Source organism: Ailuropoda melanoleuca, chromosome 8 (genome assembly GCF_002007445.2).
Source record: "Ailuropoda melanoleuca isolate Jingjing chromosome 8, ASM200744v2, whole genome shotgun sequence".
In the NCBI taxonomy this organism is placed as follows: Eukaryota; Metazoa; Chordata; class Mammalia; order Carnivora; family Ursidae; genus Ailuropoda; species Ailuropoda melanoleuca.
Window position 1 is genome coordinate 128,030,043 of NC_048225.1, and position 22,117 is coordinate 128,052,159.

Here is a 22,117-nt window from a genome sequence, read left to right on the forward strand (position 1 = left end):
GGGTGAAGTTGTTTTTGTTAAAGAATTGGTCAGTAATTGATGGGAGGTTCAGTCAGGGGGGCTTGTATTTCATTTGGTAGGTTGAAGACTACAGCTCTACTGGTGACTCTGGATTTTTTTGTAGTCTTGTGTGTTCGCTGTCCTCGGGGTGCCCAGCATTGCCCTCCCTGACCTCCATCTGTTACCTGCTTGCAACCCTCGAGGAAGCAGGGTGAAATGTTGGGTTTGCTTCCATTCCTTTTGCCACTAAATGGAACCTTTTATGTTTTCTATTTAATTTGCTTAGGTAAATCCTGAATCTGGTAAAGTGTAGACCAAATTTTCTCTCTCAGAGTGCTTGGTCCTAGACACAGTTGCTTTCTTACCCTATTTGACTTTGATTCATGATGAAGAAATACAGTTTTTAGTTGGATTTAAAAAATTCATATCTCTGGGGTTCCTGGGTGGCTCATTCAGTGAAGCGTCTGCCTTCAGCTCAGGTCATGATTCCAGGGTCTTGGGATCGAGCCCCACATTGGGCTCCGTGTTCGGCTAACTTCTCCCTCTGCCAGCTGCTCCCCCTGCTTGTGCTCACTTGCTCTCTCGCAAATAAATATAAAATCTTAAAAAAAAGAAAAAAAAAGAAACAAACAAACAAAAGAATAGGACCTGGACTTAGTGAGTGCTTAGTAATTGTTGAATAAATAAATGAATGAACCAGTAGAAGGAACCAGTGTTCAAATTTAAGAACCAGGTTCTACAAATAACTTTTCTCACCTGCAAAATGTGTATTAGTATACCTGCTTGTTACAAGATAGAATAGACTTGTTTTTTAAAAAGCAGTGTGTTGGGGCACCTGGGTAGCACAGCGGTTAAGAATCTGCCTTCGGCTCAGGGCGTTATGGGATCAAGCCCCACATCAGGCTCCTCTGCTATGAGCCTGCTTCTTCCTCTCCCACTCCCTGCTTGTGTTCCCTCTCTCACTGGCTGTCTCTATCTCTGTCAAATAAATAAATAAAATCTTTAAAAAAAAAAAAAAAGCAGTGTGTTGTTGGGGCGCCTGGGTGGCACAGCAGTTAAGCGGCTGCCTTCGGCTCAGGACGTGATCCCGGCGTTATGGGATCGAGCCCCACATCAGGCTCCTCCGCTATGAGCCTGCTTCTTCCTTTCCCACTCCCCCTGCTTGGTGTTCCCTCTCTCGCTGGCTGTCTCTATCTCTGTCGAATAAATAAAAATAAAATCTTTAAAAAAAAAAAAAAGCAGTATGTTGTGATTCATAGGGAAAAAATACATCAGCCTTGCCTTATTTACTGGAACTTAAAGGCAAAATCAGAGTAAACTAAGTAAGGCTCTCCTGAAACCCTTTTTTCTCTCTTTTTCTTCATTTCCTTTTTATTTCCTTCTCTTTTTTCCCTTTTATGTATTTGTGAAATATCTTAAGACTGATCTCATACCAAACATTTAGAAACACAGAGCAGTAAGACAAGTAAAGGGGTAAGTCTATGTTGACATTGTGGAATAAAATAAAAGACTAGTCAGTGAGTAGAAGCTGGTCAAGAAACTGAGGTTTTTATCTTAAATCTCCTTAGTAGCTACTAAAATTAAGGTAAGTCACTTGACTTCATACAGCATCTGTTTTCAAATCTGTAAACTTAGAGCTAACATTTCTTCTTACCTACTTCATGGAATTGATATAAATAACGTGAAAGTAGTTTATGAACTATAAAACATCAGGGATGCCCAGCTGGCTCAGTTGAGGGAAGATGTGACTTTTGATCACTGGGTTGTGGGTTGAAGCCCCACGTTGGATGTAGAGCTTACTTAAAAGATTTAAAAAAAAAAAAAAATAGACACGCCTGGTGGCTCAGTTGGTTTAACATCCAACTCTTGATTTTAGCTCAGGTCATGATCTCAGGGTCATGGGATCCAGCCCCAAGGCAGGCTCCACACTCAGCAGGGAGTCTGCTTGTCCCTCTCCGTGTACTTCTCCTCCCCACTCGCGCTCTCTCAAAGAAATGAATAAATAAATAAAATCTTTAAAAAATAAAAAAATTTTGCAAATAATACATACATACTATAAATCATTGGCCAAGTATAAGGTCTGAAATTTAGGTTCCTTTTGCAGAACTGCTGGAAAATGCTAACATAGCTTTTTTTTATATGTAATTCCTAAAAGATAATTCCAAAAATATAGGTTCTAAAAATACATGAATGTACTTGATATCCCTCGCCCAAAAAACATGCATTTAAAATTTAAGCCACTGTTAAAACAAATACTTATTTTTTTAAAGATTTTATTTATTTACTTGTCAGAGAGAGAGAGTACGCACAAGCAGGGGAAGCAGCAGAGTGAGAGGGAGAAGCAGAGGCCCCACTGAACAAGGATCACAATGCGGGACTCGATCCCAGGACCCTGGGATCATGACCTGAGCTGAAAGTGGACGCTTGACAGACTGAGCCACCCAGGCGTCCCAAAAGAAAAACTCTTGACAGAGGATCTATTTTCTGTATTTGACCACAGGAAGAGATTTCATTGCCTCTGATTATTTTCCATTCTTTCCTGATCACAGCCCAAAGAGCCGATTGATCCAATTAAAGAAAGAGAAGCTGGAATACACTCCAGGAGAGCACGAGTATGGATTGTTCCCAGCCCCCATTCATGTTGGTGAGTACTCAGCATACACAATATATTGCTAAGAGGAAATGGTATTTCTTGAGTTTGGATGAAACGTCTTCGTGTTCTTAATTCTGCATCTCCAGTGGGGTTGAGCTCTTTCTTTACCATTTAATTTATACTCACTCTGAAGAATTCTGCAAATTCTTTGCTATCTAGGAGTCAAAATGACATAAATCTTTCTTACTCAAGTTTCAGTAATAAAAGACACTATGTCTGTAGCTTTGGAGTCCCTGAGTATGTCGTCTAGGAAAACCCAGCTATTCACCACTTCAGTTACAAATGTTTTCCATGTTCAGAAGGAGATGATTTATGGATATGTAATAATCAACAGAAGAGAAACCACTACTTTTCCTGATCATTTATCTGCTTGAAAATTGAGCAAGATTTATTCTTCTACTCATTTTGAGGGGAAACATCAAGGCTTTGTTTAACATTGGGGTAATAGTGCCTTCTGGGATCCTACTGTTGAGCTTACCAGAAAAGTAACAGGTACCTAGAAGTCATCCTGGATTCCTCCCGTTCTGCAAGAGCCGCATCCCATCCATCCCCCTCCCCCCGCCCTCCAAGTTCTGCTGTTGCTGTCCCTGTGGTACATCCCACTTGTCTGTAGATCCCATTGTCACTCTCAAGTGCTTCCCACGCTAAACTTCGGCTGAGGCTCCTGCAGCAGCCTTCTGACACGTGTCCATTTCCATTCCTGCTCCCCTCCACTTCGCTCTCCACACAGTGAAGAAATGATCTTATAACTTAAGCTAGATTACACTTAAAACCTTACAGTGTCTTACTGTCAGTGTAAACTGTAAGCTCCTACTGAAGCTTCAGGCTCCACACTCAGTGGGGAGTCTGCTTTAGGATTCTCTGTCCCTCTGCCCCTCCCCCCCAATAAATAAATAAATCTTAAAAAAGAAAAAAAAAGGAATGACCTGGTCCCTAACGACCCACCCCACCCCATCATCCCTGTCTCTCTGTTCCCATCTCTCCCTTACCTGCTGTTTGATGTCCTGCTGGTCTTCTCTCAGGTCCTAGAACAGACTAAGGCCTTTCCCATGAGAATATCAGTATGCTTATCATTCCCGCTGCCTAAAAAGCTATTCTTACTCTTCCCATGGTTGGTTTCTTATCCTTTAAGGATAAGCTTAATGTCAATATCCACTTAAATGTCATTTTCTTTAAAATTGTTTTCCTGATTGTTCCACCAAAGAGGGTCCCTTCCTTTACTCTATATCACAGCACTCTGTTCATTTCTTTCTATAATTCATGATCACTCTGTTTCCTCATTAGTTATCTGTCTCCCTCATTAGATTATAAGCTCCAGTTGCAGGATCATTTGTCTACCTTATTTTCCTTTGATTTCCTAGTGCCTGCTACATAATAGAGGTTTAACAAATACACGTACAAGTGAAAGTAAAGAAGGAGAAATCAGGGCTACCTATTGAATTGGAGGTGACAGGAGCAGCTACTTATGCAGTAGATGTGGACCCTGTGCATTATAGTGTTCTCTTCAAACTGTGGCTCTCTTAACCCTCATGAGTACGGGACTCTTCTCTGTGTTACGATTATTGAATCCCCTTTTTCTCCCCAGAGGACCCAGCACCAGCAGTGTATTTAAAGGAGCAAGCACAGACGACACGTTCTGCAATAAAGATTAGTTTGCTTTAATTATTCTGTACTGGGTGGATGGAGAATGGTTTAACTCGAACATGAAGTTCCAAGGTTTAGTTCTCTTACCTTAATGAAGGTAAGAGTAAGTTCCACATTCTCTGGGATTACTGCCAAGGTTCTTCTGAAAGAGCGTTTTGTTGTGACTAGTGATGTCATAGCACTGGAAGCAGAGTCTCAGCAGATTTAGCTGTCTTAGAATCTGATAATGATAAATAGGCTTAGAAAAGAAGTCATTTAAAAGACCTGTTTAAAGAAAAACATGACCATTTTGGTCTTACTGGTTTTATCCTGTCTGGGATCTAACTTAAGTCTTAGAGTGAAGCTCTAACCATTCAAGGGGATGAAGGTGTCTGTTCATTCGAAGGAAGATAGGAAGAATAATAGGCCAGTATTTCTCTCACATCTCTGGCACAAATAGTGGTTAAGAGGTCCAGAATAGAAATCCCTTAATTTAAATAAAGATTTTATCTCCACATCCCCATTTTAATGTCCCACTAAGACTAATTTGTACTCAGTGGTCTGCAAAGTGAGTAAATAATGGAAAAATCTACCCATGTGTAAGTGGGTCTTTTCCCCTGGGAAACAGGATTTAAAATTAGGCTTTTGAAAGGTAGGTTTTTTTTTTTTACTGGACAGTGCTATTTACTGGACAGTGCTATCATTTTATGATCAGGATAGGGTAATGAGCCAGTTAGTTGCTCTGAATAGGTCATTTCCAGTATCATGTAAATAAAGAGCATGACCTTGAGTCAGCCAGACCTGGGTTCATCTTTGTCTTTGCTGTATTAATTATATGAATAAGGTAGTTATATAAATAAAATAATAATGCATCTTACCGCTGATAGAGTCAGAATCAAGAAACGGAAAATCATGTTTATTTTTAAACGCTTAACTAAGGAAATCAAGTTTCTTTATCTCATTAGAGAAGTGCACTTCAAATAAAATTTCACTTTTCATGATACTTATCAAAATGTATATTATACCCTTAAAGTTATAGTCGATTGATTTTTAATGAGAGTGCCATGACAGTTGAATGAGGAAAGCATGGTCTTTTCAGTAGATGGTTCTGTGATAACTGGATATATACATACAAAAGGTTGAAGTTGGACCCTTGCCTCACACCGTATAAAAAAATTCACTCAAAATGGATCATCAACCTAAATATAACAGCTAAAACTGTAAAACTCTTGAAGAAAACATAGGAGAAAATCTTCATGACCTTGGATGGGGTGATAATTTCTTAGCTATAACACCAAAATCCTGTGCAATAAAAGAAAAAGACACAAATTGAACTTGGTCAATATTTAAAACTTTTGTGCTTCAAAAAATACCATCGAGAAAATGAAAAAACAATGCACAGAATGGGACAAATATTTGCAAGTTATGTATCAAGAGACTTGTATCCAAAAACCCATACATACAAAGAACCATTGAGACTCAGTATTAAAAAGACAACACAATTTTTTAAGTGGGTAAATTATTTTAGTAGACATTTCTCCAGAAGAAATACACACATGGCCAATAAACACGTGAAAAGATGCTCAACGTCATTAGTCATTAGGGAAATGGAGATCAAAACCATAATGAGATACTACCTCACACCCGCTCAGATGGCTCTAATTAAAGGATTGATGGATAATGTGAAGAAATTGGAAACCTCATACATTGTTGGTGGGAATGTGAACTGGTATAACCCTCTTTGGAAAACATTTTGGCAGTTCCTCAAAAAGTTAAACATATAGTTGCCATATGACCCAGCAATTCTGCTGCTAGGTATCCATCCAATAGAATTGAAAACATATGTCCACCCAAAACTTACACAGAAATCTTCATACCAGCAATATTCATAATAGCCAACAGGTGGAAGCAGCCCAGCTTTCCCACAGTAGATAAATGGATTAACAAAATGTGGTCTGTGCGTACAATGGGATGTTCTTTGGCAATAACAAGAAATGAGGTATGAGGGTTGCCAGGTTGGCTCAGTCGGTTAAGCTTCTGCCTTTGGCTCAGGTCATGATCCAGGGTCCTGGGATCGAGCCCCACGTTGGGCTGCCTGCTCAGCAGGGAGCCTGCTTCTCCCTCTCCTTCTGTGGCTCCCCCTGCTTGTGCACTCTCTCTGTCAAATAAATAAAATCTTAAAGAAAAGAAAAGAAATGAGGTACCAAGACAGGTAACAACTGAATGAAGTGTGAAAACACTACTCTGTATAAAAGAGGATAGTCACAAAATGCCATGTGCTTTATGATTCCTTTTTTTTTTTTTTTAAGATTTATTTTCTCCATAATCTCCATACCCAATAGGGGCTCAAACTCAGCCTCGAGATCAAGAGTCACACACTCCATCGCCAGCCGGGTGCCCCCAAATCTGGATTTTTTTAAATTAGGTCCCTACCTGTCTCATTTTAATAGAGAGGGTTTTCATTTTATTGAATTTTATTTGTGGCAATGTTTTATTTGGTGTATTATTTTTTAAATAAGCTCTATGCCCAATGTGAGGCTTGAACTCAAGCCCCTGAGATCAAGAGTTAAACGCTCTACTAACTTTGCCAGCCAGGTGCTCCTGTAGAGATTTATTTTAAGGTCTTGGGTCACACTGTTGTGGTGACTGGGAAGTCCAAAATCTACAGGGCAGGCCCACAGTGTGGGGACCCAGGGGAGTGTTGATTTCACAGCTCAGGAAATAGGAGGGCAGTCTACTGATCGAATTCCTTGTGGAGGTCAGTCTTTTCAACTGTTTGGATGAATCCCACGCATGCACGTTATGGAGGGTAATCTGCTTGACTCACAATCTAGTGATTTAAATGTTAATTTCATCGAACAGTTACCTTCACAGACACATCTAGAATAATGTTTAACCAACTATCTGTGCCCTGTAACGTAGCCAAGTTGACACAGAGAATTAACTGTCACCAGAACTCCATGTACTAAAACCCACTGCACTGCATAGTGTACTTAAAAAGAATGTCTTTTATGGTATGTGAATTACGCCTCAGAAAAGCTGTTACCTTGAAAGTAGTTATGTTGTTTTAATCAGGCGTATATTAATCAAAATTATAGTGATTACACAATGCAAAAGAAAAATTTTAATGTTTTGAATCTTAAGGTCACAGGTATTTTTCCTTATTTAAATTCAATTAATTAACATATAATGTATTATTAGTTTCAGAGATAGAGGTCAGTGATTCATCAGTCTTATTATAATACCCAGTACTCATTATATCACATGCCTTCCTTAATCTCTATCACTTAGCTACGCCATCCCTCACAGGCACTTTTAAATGTGAATTGACTTGATTTACTACTGTAACTAGGTACTCAGTGACAGTGAGAAGAGCAAAGCCATCCCACTCATTCCTAGAAAACAGGTATCTGTAGAAAGAAGGAAACAATAAAGAAGTCAATAAAATATGAAACAGACAATAAGGAAACAAGTTCAAAAAGAGCAACAAAATTGATAACCTCTAGATACAACGAACAAGAAAAAATAAGAGGGGCACCTGGGTGGCACAGCGGTTAACCGTCTGCCTTCGGCTCAGGGCGTGATCCCGGCGTTATGGGATCGAGCCCCACATGGCTCCTCTGCTATGAGCCTGCTTCTTCCTCTCCCACTCCCCCTGCTTGTGTTCCCCTCTCTCGCTGGCTGTCTCTATCTCTGTCGAATAAATAAATAAAATCTTTAAAAAAAAAAAAAAAGAATTCACACAAATTTTCAGTGTCTGTACTGTAGGTCTTGTAGTTATTAAGAGGCCAATAAGGAAATGTTAGGAATAACTTTATGCTAACATTGCTAAATGTTGGAAGCTACCAAGATGTCCTTCCATAGGTAAATGGATAAACTGGTACAGCCAGATAATAGAATATTATTTAGCACTAAAAAGGAAATGAGATGTCAAGCCCTAAAAAGACATTGAGAAACTTTAAAATCATTCTACTAAATGAAAGAAGTCGATCTGAAAAGGCTACATACACAGTGTATGATTCCAACTATATGGCCTTCTGGAAAAGGCAAAACTGTGGAGACTTCAGTAGTGTCAGCAGTTGAAGGTAAAAGAGGGATGAATCAGCGAGCACAGAGATTTTTAGGTCAGGGAAACTATTCTGTGTGATAGAGTAATGGTTGGATACATGTCGTTGATACATTTTTTCCAAAGCCATAGAATATACAAGACCAAGAGCAAACCCTATCATAAACTGTGGACTCCAGTGATAATGACAGAAAACTTTTAGACTCCATACTCTAGTCAGACATTGCAGAAAAAACTGTTACCCTACCCACACTCATACCAGCAGGTGCCCATGGTGGAACCTTGGCTTCCATCCCCAGCAGGCAGTAATAAGGTATGCCAGCCTGGCCCCCGACCTGTCTGATACCAGAGGAAGGCTCATGGGAGTCAGGACTTTGACCGCACTCCAGTAGTGACATGGTCACTCCCCCCATCCCCAGCAGTAGCAACCTGCCAACACTCGGGTTCTAGTGGAGGCTGAGTGGGGAACTCCCAACTGGTAATCACTGAACATCTTACTCGCTTCCCTTGCTGGAGCAGTTTTGGAAAAGGCCAGCCAAAATAGAAGATTTATGTAAAATCGAGAACCTGGTAACAATACAGAAATGTCTAGGTTTAAACTGAAAATCATATGTTGTACTAAGAACCAGGGAGATCGTAAACTGATTTTTTTTTTAAGATTTTATTTATTTGGAGAGAACAAGAGAGAGAACGCACACACAAGCATGGGGAGGGGCGGAGGGAGAGAGAGAAGCAGACTCCCCGAGGCAGAGCTCAGTCCAGGACCCTGGGATCATGACCAGAGCCAAAGGCAGACGCTTCACCGACTGAGCCACCCAGGCGCCCCTTAAACTGAATTTTAAAAGGCAGTCAATACATGCCAACACCAAGATGTTAGAATTACCTGGCAAAGATTTTAAAGCATTTAGATTTTTAAAAAATACCCCCCCACACACACACACACACACTTCAACAAGTAATAATGAATATGCTTGAAGCATGAAAACAATGGAAAGCCTCGGCAAGGAAGTAGAAAGACTGAGTCGGATTCTAGAATTGAAAGATGCAGTAGCTGCTGTTAGGGCTTAGGGATCTGCTCAGCAGCAAGATACAGGAGGCACAGGAAGGAATCAGTTCCATCTGAACAAAAGAGAAAGTAGACCTAAAAAAGACAGAGTCTGTGGAATCATGACAAAAGGGTGAAAATTTTATCCTCTGTGTGCTGGAAGGAGAAAAGAAACACGGAGATGAAAAACTACTTCAGTAAATAATGGCTGAAAACTTTGCAGATTTGGCAGGAGACATGAAGCTACTGATGGAAGTCAGTGATCAAACTCAACAGGACACACTCGAAGAGACCACTGTGGAGGCACATCTGAGTCCAACCTCACACTGAAGAGACAACAGTTGTAAAACTGTGAGAGAGAAATGAATCTTTGCCTAGAGGGATAAGGCAGTTCAGACGATAGTGGATTGCTCATCTGAATCCAGGGAAATGGCACATTTTTCAAGTGCTGAAAGAAAAAGTGTCTAGCCAGAATTCTAAACCCAGTGAAAGTATCCTTCAGGAATTAAATGGGAATCAAAGCCTTCCTAGATGAAGGATAATATCTAAAAGAGTATGTTGCCAGTAGACCTACTCTGTGGGTAAAGGAAGGTCTCTAAACAGAAAAGAAATACCAGAAGGAACCTTGGAACATCTGGAAAGCAGACAGAACAGTAAGTACATTTATAGGCGTATACTGTAGGCTTTCCTTCTCCTTTTGAGTCTTCTAACTCTTTAATAAACGAAGCAAAAAATTTTAACATCTTGAGGCATAATTCACATATCCTACAGTTCACCCATTTAAAGCATACAGTGGTTTTGGTTCAATACATTATTCATGTTTTTAAGTTGTAGTAAAATAGACGGAACTTACTATTTGTATTTTTCATTTCTGTTTCTCACTGTAGGGTTCAGTGGCATGAAGTACATTCACATTATTGTGCGACCATAACTCCATCCCTCTCCAGAACTTTTTCATCATCCCAAACTGAAACTCTGCCCATTAAATAATAATTGCCCATTCCCCCAACCCCTAGTAACTACTGTTCTTCTTTTTATTCCTATGAATTTGACTATTTTAGGTACCTCATATAGTGGAGTCATTGCAATATCTGTCCTTTGGGGGTCTAACATATTTCACTTAGTATAATGTGCATAAGGTGGTTCTTCTGTATTGTAGCATATATGAGAATTTCATTCCTTTTTAATGCTGAATAATATTCCTTTGTTTACACACACACTCCATATTTTGTTTATCCATTCATCCACCGATGGACATTTCTGTTGTCTCCTCCTTTTTGCAGTTGTGAATAATGCTGCTATGAACATTGGTTTACAATTCTCTGTTGAGGACCCCGCTTTCAATTCTTTTGTCTCTATACCCAGAAGTGGGATTGCTGGCTCATATGGTGAGTCTACAGTTAATTTTTGGGAACTGCCTTACTGTTTCCCACAGTGGCTGTGCCACTTTTCTGTCCCCACCAGCAGTTCTTGAGAGTTCCGTTTCTCCACATCCTCAGCAACACTTGCCATTTTCTGTTATTTTTTTCATAATAGCCATCCCGATGGGTGTGCAGTGGTATCTCCTGTGGTTTGCTTGGCGTTTCCCTAACAGTGACGTGGAGCATCTCTTCATGTGCTTTTGGCCATTTGTATGTCTTCTTTAGTGAAATGTGTATTCAAGTGCTTGTCCACTTTTGAATTGAGTCTTTTTTCCTTGCTCTTGAGCTTTAGGAGTTCTGTATATATTCTAGGTATTAATTACTTACCAGATACATGATAAACAGAATATCTTTATGATATGGACAGGGAAGATCACAAAATGTATAAATACCAGAAGAAAAGATTAATTAATTACATTAACTACTATAAAAGAGAGCAGCTCTAATAATCAGGGTTGAATATGGTTGTTTACGATAGCTATGTTAAAATTACAGATTTTTAAGTAAGCTTAAGAATGAGGCAAATGGGGGGTGCACCTGGCTGACTCAGTCAGTAGAGCACACGACTCTGGATCTCGGGGTCATGAGTTTGAGCCCCATGTGGGGTATAGACCTTACTTGGATAAATAAACCTTTAAAAAAAAAAAAACTGAGGCAAATGGCTTAATTTGGTTGAGAGGATTCAGTTTCAGGTGGGAGAAATGACACATGAGAATGTGAAAGCAGGAGGGAGCTAGTTGTATTTAGGAAATTGCGCTGGTACAGCCATTATGGAAAACTGTATGGAGGATCCTCAAAAAATTAAAAACAGAATGATCATGTGATCCAGCAACTCCACTTCTGGGAATATATCCAAAGGAAATGAAAACACTAGCTCAAAAAAATATCTGCACCCCCATGTTCATAGCAGCATTATCTGCAATAGGCAAGAATGGAAACAACCTCTAGGTGTCCATCAAGGGATGAACGGATAAAGAAGAGGCAGTATATATATGCAATAGAATATTACTCAGCCTTGTTAAAAAAGAGGGGAAAGAAAGAAAAGGCGAGAAGAGAGTCTTGTCATTTGAGACAACATGGATGAACCTTGACGGCATTATGTTCAGTGAAGTAAGCCAGACAAAGACCAAGACTTTATAACCTCACTTATATGTGAAATCTAAAAAACAAAAACTCAGAGAGCAGGGCATCAGGGGCTCCTGACCGGCTCAGTCGAACAGCATGCGACTCTTGATCTGGGGCTTCTGGGTGTGAGCACCGTGTTGGGTGTAGAGATTACTTTAAAATATGATAATAATAAAGCAAAAATCTGTTTTAAAAGGGCAGGATGGCGGGGGTTGATCAGCTTTGTGGTTACCAGAAGCGAGGGGAGTGAGGATGGGTAATAGGAGAAAGGTGGTCGAAAGTTGAAACTCCAATTACAGTATAAGTATGTGCTAAGGATATAAACTGCGGCATGACGACTATAGCCAACACTCTGTATGCTGTATGTGAAAAATGTTGAGAGTAAATCCTAAGAGTTCTCATCACAAGAAAAACGCATTTTTTTTTCTTTTTCTGCTTCTTTTTGTTGTATCTATAAGAGGTGGTAGATGCTGAGTTTACAGTGGCAATCGTCTCACAGTACCTGCAAGCCGGCCTGTGACACTGCATCGTGAGCGAGCATCGTGACGTATGCGGTTACACCTCAGTAAAACTGAGGGGAAATGAATTAGTACACCAAGAAGAAAGAAAGAAGGAAGGAAGGAAGGAAGGAAGGAAGGAAGGAAGGAAGGAAGGAAAAGAAAGAAAGAAAAGAAAAAGAAGGAAAGGAAAGAAAGAAAGAAAGAAAGAAAGAAAGAAAGAAAGAAAGAAAGAAAAAGAAAAGGAAGGAAAGAAAGGGGAGGGGGAGGGAGGGAGGAAGGAAAGAAAGAAAAGAAAAGAGAACTGATGCTTAGCAAGAGCATAATTCAAGAAAGTGGGGACAATGGGGATTAAGGGAGCACTTGTCCTGAAACAAAAGAGCAGGGAAGGTGATACTGCTGCTTCTTGGGTTGAAAGAAAACAGTAGGGGCGCCTGGCTGGCTCAGTCCGAGGAGCAGGTGACTCTTGATCTCAGGGTTGTGAGTTGGAGCCCTACGCTGAGTTGTAGAGCTTACTAAAAATAAAAAAATCTTAAATAAATAAATGAATGAATGCATGAATGAATAAGAACAGTTGGGGCCGTATCTCAAAGCTTATGCCGTGGAATGCGTGTTTGCATTCATTCATTCGGAAAATACTTCTTCAATACCTATTTTTTGATCAGGCAGTTTTCTAGATGTTTGGGACACACCCGTAAGTGAAACAGATGAAGATCCTTGCTTGCTTGGGGCTGACAGTTTTCCACTGCGGGGAAAGTTCCCACCATCTATATTTCTGGGTCGCACCTATTTTCCCTCAGGCTGACAAAACCAAAAGCTCAAAGTCTACTTGTCTTTTGTTTGGTGAAACTTAAACAGTTTCCTGTAAGTATCCTTGATCATTACTTGTAACCTCCTTGACGGCACACATTTCATTGATCCACTGCTCCTTTCAGTGAGATAGTACTACAGGATTTTAGGGGGGATTCCAGGACAATTTACACAGAATAACAAAGACAAAATGAGTCATTGTTATCTGTTTGTAGAGTGATATTCTAACCCAGTCCTCAGATCATATATAAACAAGCTGAGCTTTATCTGAAGTCAATCACTTTATTCTTGTTTAAGGAAAAAAAAAGGCCAAGTTTTTGTCAAATTTTAAGATGTTTTCTGGAAAAGGAGATTGTTACTTTTCTCCTTTCTGTTGAGTACCTCCCTCACCTTTGAGTTCCTCATTTGCCTAGCTACCTAATTAACAGTGGGGTGTGTTTGTGGAGACGTTCTGCCTCGAGTCCTCTATTCATTTCCTGTTCATGTTAGGATTGATTTTGTGAAAGAAAATCATCATGACTTCCCCCTTTTTGATTTCAAGGTCAATACAGGCTTTAGAGCTTTTGTAGTGTCTGTCCTCTTTAAAATGACTTTGATGCACAAATTCAGTTTTCTTTTAAAGAGAGAAGTGAAGGATTTCTTTGCTCCTTCCCTAGAGAGAAGTGGCAGCACTCGAGATCTCAAGGCATTAGCATACAATAAGAAAAATCCGCTGAAGATATGATTTCATCTTACTTTCACATGGATATAAAGTGATTTTCCCCCCATTTTTAAAATGGGGACTAGCTAAAGAATCTTTTTTTTTCTTTTTTGAATGAGATGCTCCTGAATAGATTCCGCTGAGGCAGTCTCTCCAGCAGAATTTGATTAAGAAAATCTCTTGGGGCGCCTGGGTGGCACAGCGGTTAAGCGTCTGCCTTCAGCTCAGGGCGTGATCCCGGCGTTATGGGATTGAGCCCCACATCAGGCTCCTCCACTATGAGCCTGCTTCTTCCTCTCCCACTCCCCCTGTTTGTGTTCCCCCTCTCGCTGGCTGTCTCTATCTCTGTCGAATAAATAAATTTTTTAAAAATCTTTAAAAAAAAAAAAAGAAAAGAAAATCTCTTCACACAGGTTTTACTTCTTAGAGATGAATCCGAACTGTCTCTGGTTTTAGAAATCTTAAAGGAAAGGAAAGAATGAGCCATCATTTCATCCCCTGGCTCTTAGGATGTGAATTACAGTACAGGAACACAAATAATGCCAGGAAAGGCACCGAAGAGCTGTTAACCACCAGCATTTCAACCAAATGAACTTAAAGGTTACTTGGCTTCATTCCACGGTGCATCCCGTCCACCAAGTGAAAGTTGTTCTGAAGAGCTGTGCGAAAGGGAAGGCTTTTCTGGGCAGAAGTGTGAAAAGATAAGGAAGGGTTAGCTTATCTCATCTTTTGGGGGATTTGGAAAAGGGTCATTGGTGCTGACTGGTTAAGACTGTTTCTGGAGAAGGTTTAAACTGCTATTAGGTTAGATATAATAAGGCCTAGTTTGGTGATTTGGCTTAGCACAAGTGACTCCATTTGGGGTCTGTTCTCTCTTTTTAATACATCTATGGAGACTCATTGCTGGCAAAATTCAAGATGTTGGACTGTGGGAAAAATTATATCTTTGGTTAGTTGAGGTAGATCAAGGTGCTTTCTTAAAAAGAGAAAGTATTCTTTTTTTAAAAAAAGATTTATTAATTTATTTTAGAGAGAGAGCGCCCAGGGGAGGGGGCAGAGGGAAAGAATATACAGGCAGACTCCCACTGAGTGCAGAGCCCAACTTGGGGCTCCACCTCATGACCCTGAGCAGAAACAAGAGTCATGCTAAACTGCCTGAGCACCCAGGTACCCCAAGAAAGTATCGTTTTATTTTAATTTTTTAAAGATTTTATTTATTTATTTGACAGAGACAGACAGCCAGTGAGAGAGAACACAAGCAGGGGGAGTAGTAGAGGAAGAAGCAGGCTCCCAGCGGAGGAGCCTGATGTGGGGCTCGATCCCGGAACGCCGGGATCACGCCCTGAGCTGAAGGCAGACGCTTAACAACTGTGCCACCCAGGCACCCCTTAATTTTTTTTAAAGATTTTATTTATTTATTTGAGAGAGGGAGAGTGAGCACAAGTAGGGGGAGCAGCAGGCAGAGGGATGGATAAACAGGCTCCCCACTGAGCAGGGAGCCCAACGCTGGACTCAGTCCCAGGACCCTGAGATCATGACCTGAGCCGAGGGCAGACACTTAACAGACTGAACCACCCAGGAGCCCCATCGAGAAAGTATGCTTTTAAAAAATTCATAACTTCTGGCTTCTCCTTCACTCTTTTATACCTTCTACAGAAAACACATTAGATGTTGCGGGCAACAAAAGGAGTTAACCCTTTACATTAAGGGGTTTATCCTATCTTCTGAGGACCAATTTTGACTTTTTAAAAAACTGTATTTGCATTGTTACTAAGAAACAGTGAATACATACTTGCAAAGCAGCTGTTGTAATAGAAAAGGGTATGAATTAAAAGATAAAGCTCCCCTTTCCCAGAGATACAATAATTTAGTATGTGCCCTTTCAAACTTTTTTCCTTTATATGTATGTCTTTCTTCCAGCAATTTACTATAAAATTTTTCAATAAACAAAAAATTCTGGGGCACCTGGATGGCTTAGTCAGTTCAGCAGCCTACTCTTGATCTCAGATCAGGTCTTGATCTCAGGGTCATGAGTGCAAGCCCAGGGTTGGGCTCCACACTGGGCACAGATCCTATTTTTAAAAATTTAAAAATTAAAAAATAAGCAAAAAATTGAAAAAACTCTACAGTGAATGTGCAATATCCCATCGCTTACATTTTGTCACTAACATTTGACCTTGATTTATTGTGTATTTATCTATCCATACGTTAATTCATCTTGTTTCTGGGTGCACTCCAAAGTAAATTGCAGACAGTGATACACCCCCCCCAAATACTTAAGTGTACATATCAGAACCAAGGTCTCAGTGTTTGTTTACAGATTTTTCTTTTGAGGTGTATTTACCATCAATAAAATCCATATATCTTTTTTTTTTTAGGATGTATTTATTTTTAGAGAGACCAGGGGGAAGAGCAGAGGGGGGAGGAGAATCTCACGCCGACTTCTCACTAAGTGCAGAGCCCGATGCAGGGCTCGATCCCATGACACTGAGATCACGACCTAACCAAAACAAAGAGTCGGCCACCCAACCGACTAAGCCACCCAGGCCCCCAGTCTTTTTAAGATTTATTTATCCATTTGAGAGAGAGACAGAGGTTGAGCACGTGCAAGGGGAGGGGCAGAGGGAGGGGTAGAGAATCTCAAGAGGACCCCATGGAGCCAGTGAGAGACTTGCAACTTCACAACCCTGAGATCGTGACCTGAGTCAAAATCAAGAGTCAGATGTTAAGCACACTCAGCCACCCAGACCCCCCTGAATGCATAAATCTTAAATCCACGTTTGCTGTGTTGTTGTTTTTTTTTTCATATACCTGCATAACCCAGTCCATCCTCAAGAACAGAGTCCTCGGGGTGCCTGGGTGGTGCAGTCGGTTAAGTGTCTGCCTTCAGCTCAGGTCGTGATCCCAGGGTCCTGGGATCCAGGCCTGTGTTGGGCTCCTTGCTCAGCGGGGAGCCTGCTTCTCCCTCCGCCCCTCACCCTGCTTGAGCTCTCTCTCTCTTTCACTCTCTGTTTCTCAAATAAATAAAAAATCTTAAAAAGAAAGAAAGGAAGGAAGGGAGAATGGGAGAGAGAAAGAAAAGAACAGCCTTGCCCAGAAAGTGCCCTCATGCCCTTTCCCAGGCTGTCCCTGCCACATACAGCTCTTTAATGTTTCAAAGTATTGTTGTTAAATGAACCCATGCTGTATTTTTTTTTTAAGATTTTATTTATTGGGGCGCCTGGGTGGCACAGTGGTTAAGCGTCTGCCTTTGGCTCAGGGCATGATCCCGGCATTATGGGATCGAGCCCCACATCAGTCTCTCGCTATGAGCCTGCCTCTTCCTCTCCCACTCCCCCTGCTTGTGTTCCCTCTCTCGCTGGCTGTCTCTCTCTGTCAAATGAATAAATAAATAAAATCTTTAAAAAAAAAAAAAAAGAATTTATTTATTTGACAGCCAGCGAGAGAGGGAACACAAGCAGGGGGAGTGGGAGAGGAAGAAGCAGGCTCCCAGCGGAGGAGCCTGATGTGGGGCTCAATCCCAGAACCTTGGGATCACGCCCTGAGCTGAAGGCAGACGCTTAACGACTGAGCCACTCAGGAGCCCCTGTATTTATTTATTTAGTTAGTTAGTTAGTTACTTTTGCAACTTGGAAAGTGTTTCCATATGAGTAAATATAGACCTCATTTTATTTCTCTAGCTGCATATCTCATTATTTGGATGTACCAGAGTTTGCTTACCTTTGGTAAACTTTACGTTGTTTCCACTTTTTCATTGCAGACTCTATCTACACATTCAGCTTTGCTTCCCTATCAGCAAGTAGACTCTGGTCCACCAGCTGTAACCACAAAATCTTTTTATATTATGTTAACTCCACAAGTTATTTCTTCCATGATATACTTGTAATCCATGCTGCTGAATACTCAGATTTGTCAAATAAACTCATTACATATTATGTGTTAACATAAATACCATATTTTTATGAGAAATAACTTTTCCAAAGAAAAATTTCATGAGAAAAGTCTTTATTTTACATTTTTGCAAATCTCTTTGATGTCTAGCTTAATATAAGAACTGGGTTTTCTAATCTGTTTTTGCATTCAATCTATTATGATATTACTTTGGTTTAAGTACATGAAGAAATCTCTCCTCACGCAGCTGATAAGTTATAAAAAGATAGGAATATTTTAATAATTGCAGATAATTCTTCTTTGACACTCTAGCAAAAATATAAATGTAATAATTCCTTAAAGGTGAGTTGCAGTGTAGAGTATGAAATCAGTTAACTTTTTGTATTCTGTTAAAGTCCATTGATCTCTCTCAGAATTTAAATGGATTTTTTACCCATGTGTGATTTTATCACTTTGTTTGTTGGTCATTAAGAAAGTCTGATTCACTGAATTGTGTTGCTCTTCCATTCCCTGTGTGCATCCAAAACCATTCTCATTTGTCGGTCTTCCCACTTATTTCATGAGGAAAATTTAAGTGTTGGAAAACTAAAGATTCTCATGGTAGTGGATACAAGTTTTCCAAAATTCCAGTATTCACTTCAAACTCAAATTTTATCACTGAAAACAGGTATGTTCAGTTGTTTCTTGAAGTAACAAGCTCACTTCACTCATTTTCACTTCCTAAGTCCGAATAACCATAGTTTGTCAGTTATTTTTTCAAGTACAGTTGGTATATTCCATGGAAGAAGCTGGCCCAGCTCGCCTTTCTGTCTGCACATGCGTTTTTCCTGGACACAGCCACCAAGGGTGCACCACAAGTGCTCTGTGCATACTCCATTGTGCCTTGCAGAATATTAACATTTCTGACTTGTGGGTCAAGATTTAATACACTTTTTATAACTTCATCAAAAGCATTCTTAATGTTTAATGCTTGTATGATGCTGGCGTAGTTCATTTCTGTTCATTTCATTCTTTTAGAACAGTTGACTGCTGCTTGCCTTGATTCCTACTAAGATGCCAGCAGTCCTATCCACCATTTCTTTTACACCATTAATAAAAATGTCAGCATAGTGAAAATGTCATATAACATCTTAGTAGTATTTGTATAGTAGTAGATATATATTACTTAGTAGTATTAAGACAATCTTTACCCTTTGGATCCCCTAGGATTAGCAGAGCATTGAGAACTGCTGGGAGAGAGACGTTGATAGGATGAATACACAAATAACAGGTTTAGCTTCCTGCAGGAAGTGAGTCACCTAAAGGGCAGAAAGGTCAGAGAGTAAGGAAATTGAAGCAACCTCTTTAAGGTAGAAAAGGGCTTTTGACTTTTACTGGTAGTGCTGGGGGGGGGGGATGTTAACAGATCATGAATTTGAATGTAGATAATCTTGAGTTATTTAAATTCAGGGACTCCTATTTTAGAAAATTCTTATACTTCCTGTTTTTACAGACAACCTGACATTATGTATAATAATGTAGGAGAACAGCTGCCAGATGCTCTAGTTAATAATTTCAATAATCAAACAATTCTTAGTTTTTAGTTGGCTTCATAATGACCTGTGTATCTTTTTATAGTAAGTTTGCTATGTTAGTTGTTTTATATAGGCTATATTAAAACATATCTTTAGCATTTACCACCTGGAGCATGATGGAAAAGAGTAGCTAAAATTAAAAATTGGTGACGGAAATATCCATAAAATTAAAAATTAAATCTTTATTTTTCTAGTCAGTGCATATTAGATCTTGTGGGTGTTTGACCCTTTGTATGAATAGATAGTGAAATTGATAGTATTTTTTTGTTTCAGGGAAGTATCTGAGGCAAAAGAGAATTGACTTCCAGCTTCCCTATGACATCCTTTGGCAGTGGAAACACAATCAGGTAGGAGGAGCCTATCTTATCTTACCAGGTTTCACTCTTATGGGTGGGTGGAGGGGATTGCAAGTCTCTCTCTGCCTCCTTGTTATGCTCTATGCTCTGTGCTCTCATCTTTAGAAGTACAGAGAACTGTCCCTGTGAAGGTTAGAGACTAAGAAAAATGAATTTGCATCCATATCTAATGTGACCTATTTGCCTTTACTCATACTTCAGAATAGCGGTGAGTTCCTGCTTCCCTAAGCAACCTTCTGTTATTAGTCTGGACTTTTATTTTGGTAGCAGAGCTCTGTTCTGTAAGAATCCTGTTTGATGCAGGTCCCAGGAGAATTTAGATGTACTGCCAGCAGCACTAAAAAATTCCAGGCTTTATTTTTGTTGGCTCCTTCCCATCAGTTTGGAATTTATTTTTCACATACAAAGGAGATTCTTCTACCACAGGAAACAGGGAAAATGTTTAACACTCGTATACTTTTAAAAGATCTTTATGTTGGGAACTAAAAATAGGAAAGTGCTGTTTTTCACTGCTGCTTCCCTAATTGAAAAGTTTCCCCCAGTAATTTTTGTAGTTAGCTGTAGCCCCAGGCCTCATGTTGAGAACAAGCGTCAGGAAATAGAAGTTGTCTTGCAGATGAGGTGAATAGGCTCCTGACCTTTGCCAAAATTCCACCAAAGTTCAATTTTGGAAAGCCAAAAGCAGTAGACATTCCCCTCTACTTTCTCTTCTCTTGGTGGCCTCTCTTGAATTCTGAGAGGATCAGTTATGTTAGATATCTGTCTCTGAATTCATGACTGTGAAGGAGACAGTGCTCTGACTATCCCCACTGAAAAATGGTGGTGGGGGTTTTCTTGCAGGTTGATACACCCTCACTTAGACCACAGCGCTGCTTTTGTTTATGCTGTCTCTTAGGGTAAAACACTGGCCAGCTAATCACCTCTCTTGAAATACCTTCCTTTTTTCTTCTTTTTTTTTTTTTTCCTGAATGCATTCTTAATTGCAATAGGACAGCTTCATTTCCTGCCTTCCCTCTCCCCTGTATTCACTAAATTAATTGCCTTAATTAAAATGTGAAATGTGTTTTTCTAGAATACCCACTCTGAAAAGGCCAGGGTACTCATCTTTTTAATTTCGTATACTACACAGACCATCTCAACAAGCCCTATCAGTGTTTTCCTTTCTTTTCATAGAGGCAAATTGAGTCTTAATGTATCCAAAAGTATAACTTTGTTCTGCAGTGTGATTTTCGTTTAAGTCTGTCCACAGCATGCACGTGATTGAGAATTCGTTCTCAGGAAGCTATTTCACGTTTTTTCTGTTGTTGAGTCTGTTTCTCTCTCACCCTGATCTAGTAAGTCACTTTTTTTTTTCAGGGTAAAAAGTGATCACACCAAGAATTTCCCTCAAATGTATCCAATCCAGAAAGTCTTATAAATATTCCCATACAAGCAGAGCACGTAGATAATTTCTTATATTTTTAGTGATTGATGCTATTGTCTGGCATTTGAAGTTAAATGCTATATCAAGATTTTTCTTTTTTTTTTTTCTTCTAGCTATACAAAAAGCCAGATGTCCCACTGTATAAAAAAATCCGTTCAAGTAAGTAACTTGGGAGCTATTTTTTCCTGCCTTCATACCATCAATGTTCTTCTTAGCCTAGCACTTAAAAAATTATCCTCTGTGTTCACAAATTACTCTTTGCTATCTTCTCTCAAGATGTCTATGTTGATGTCAAGCCCCTTTCTGGGTACGAGGCCACCACCTGTAACTGTAAGAAGCCAGAAGATGACACCGGGAAGGGCTGTGTGGACGACTGCCTCAACAGGTACTATACTAAAACTGACTTCGCTAAAAGCACAGGCTTTAGAATAGATGACACTTCATTTGGAGGGAAACGTTAAATAAGCTCTTTGATTTCCTCTCCTGAAGCTGCGCGTGGCCATATAAAACCAGTTGATGGGCTGTCTTAATCTTCTTGGACTGTTATGGCAAAATACCATAATCCTGGCGGCTTAAACAGCAGAAATTTATTTCTCACAGTTCTGGAGGCTGGGAAGTCCAAGGTCAAGATGCAAGTATTTGATGTCTGGTGAGAACCCAAGTCCTGGCTTATAGGCAGCCACTTTCTCCCTTTGTGTTCACATGCCCTTTCCTTAGGGCATGCTTGTGGAGAAAGAGCTCTCTGTTCCTCTTCCTGTAGGGACACTAATTCCATCATGCAGTCCCTACCCTTCCACTCTAATATAAACCGATTGGCCTCCCAAAGGCTCTACCTCCAAATAACCATTACATTGGGAGCTAGGGCTTCAACTATTAATTTTGGGGAGACACAGGCATTCAGCCCATCACATGGACTACATAGAGTAACTGAAA

The 22,117-nt window shown here is 40.0% G+C and overlaps 1 protein-coding gene across 4 annotated transcripts in view; it reads left to right on the plus strand.

Moving 5' to 3' along the window:
- The window catches only part of ASH1L (ASH1 like histone lysine methyltransferase), a 176,245-nt gene that overhangs the window by 117,930 nt on the left and 36,198 nt on the right, over window positions 1-22,117 (plus strand). For 3 of the 4 annotated variants that reach the window (XM_034667483.1, XM_034667484.1, XM_034667486.1), the window contains 5 exons: window positions 2,550-2,644; window positions 10,671-10,775; window positions 19,679-19,752; window positions 21,298-21,343; window positions 21,461-21,569. In XM_034667483.1, the coding sequence (XP_034523374.1) occupies window positions 2,550-2,644; window positions 10,671-10,775; window positions 19,679-19,752; window positions 21,298-21,343; window positions 21,461-21,569 (429 nt within the window). The remainder of the gene's footprint in view (window positions 1-2,549; window positions 2,645-10,670; window positions 10,776-19,678; window positions 19,753-21,297; window positions 21,344-21,460; window positions 21,570-22,117) is intronic. The other variant, XM_034667485.1, reaches the window with a different exon arrangement.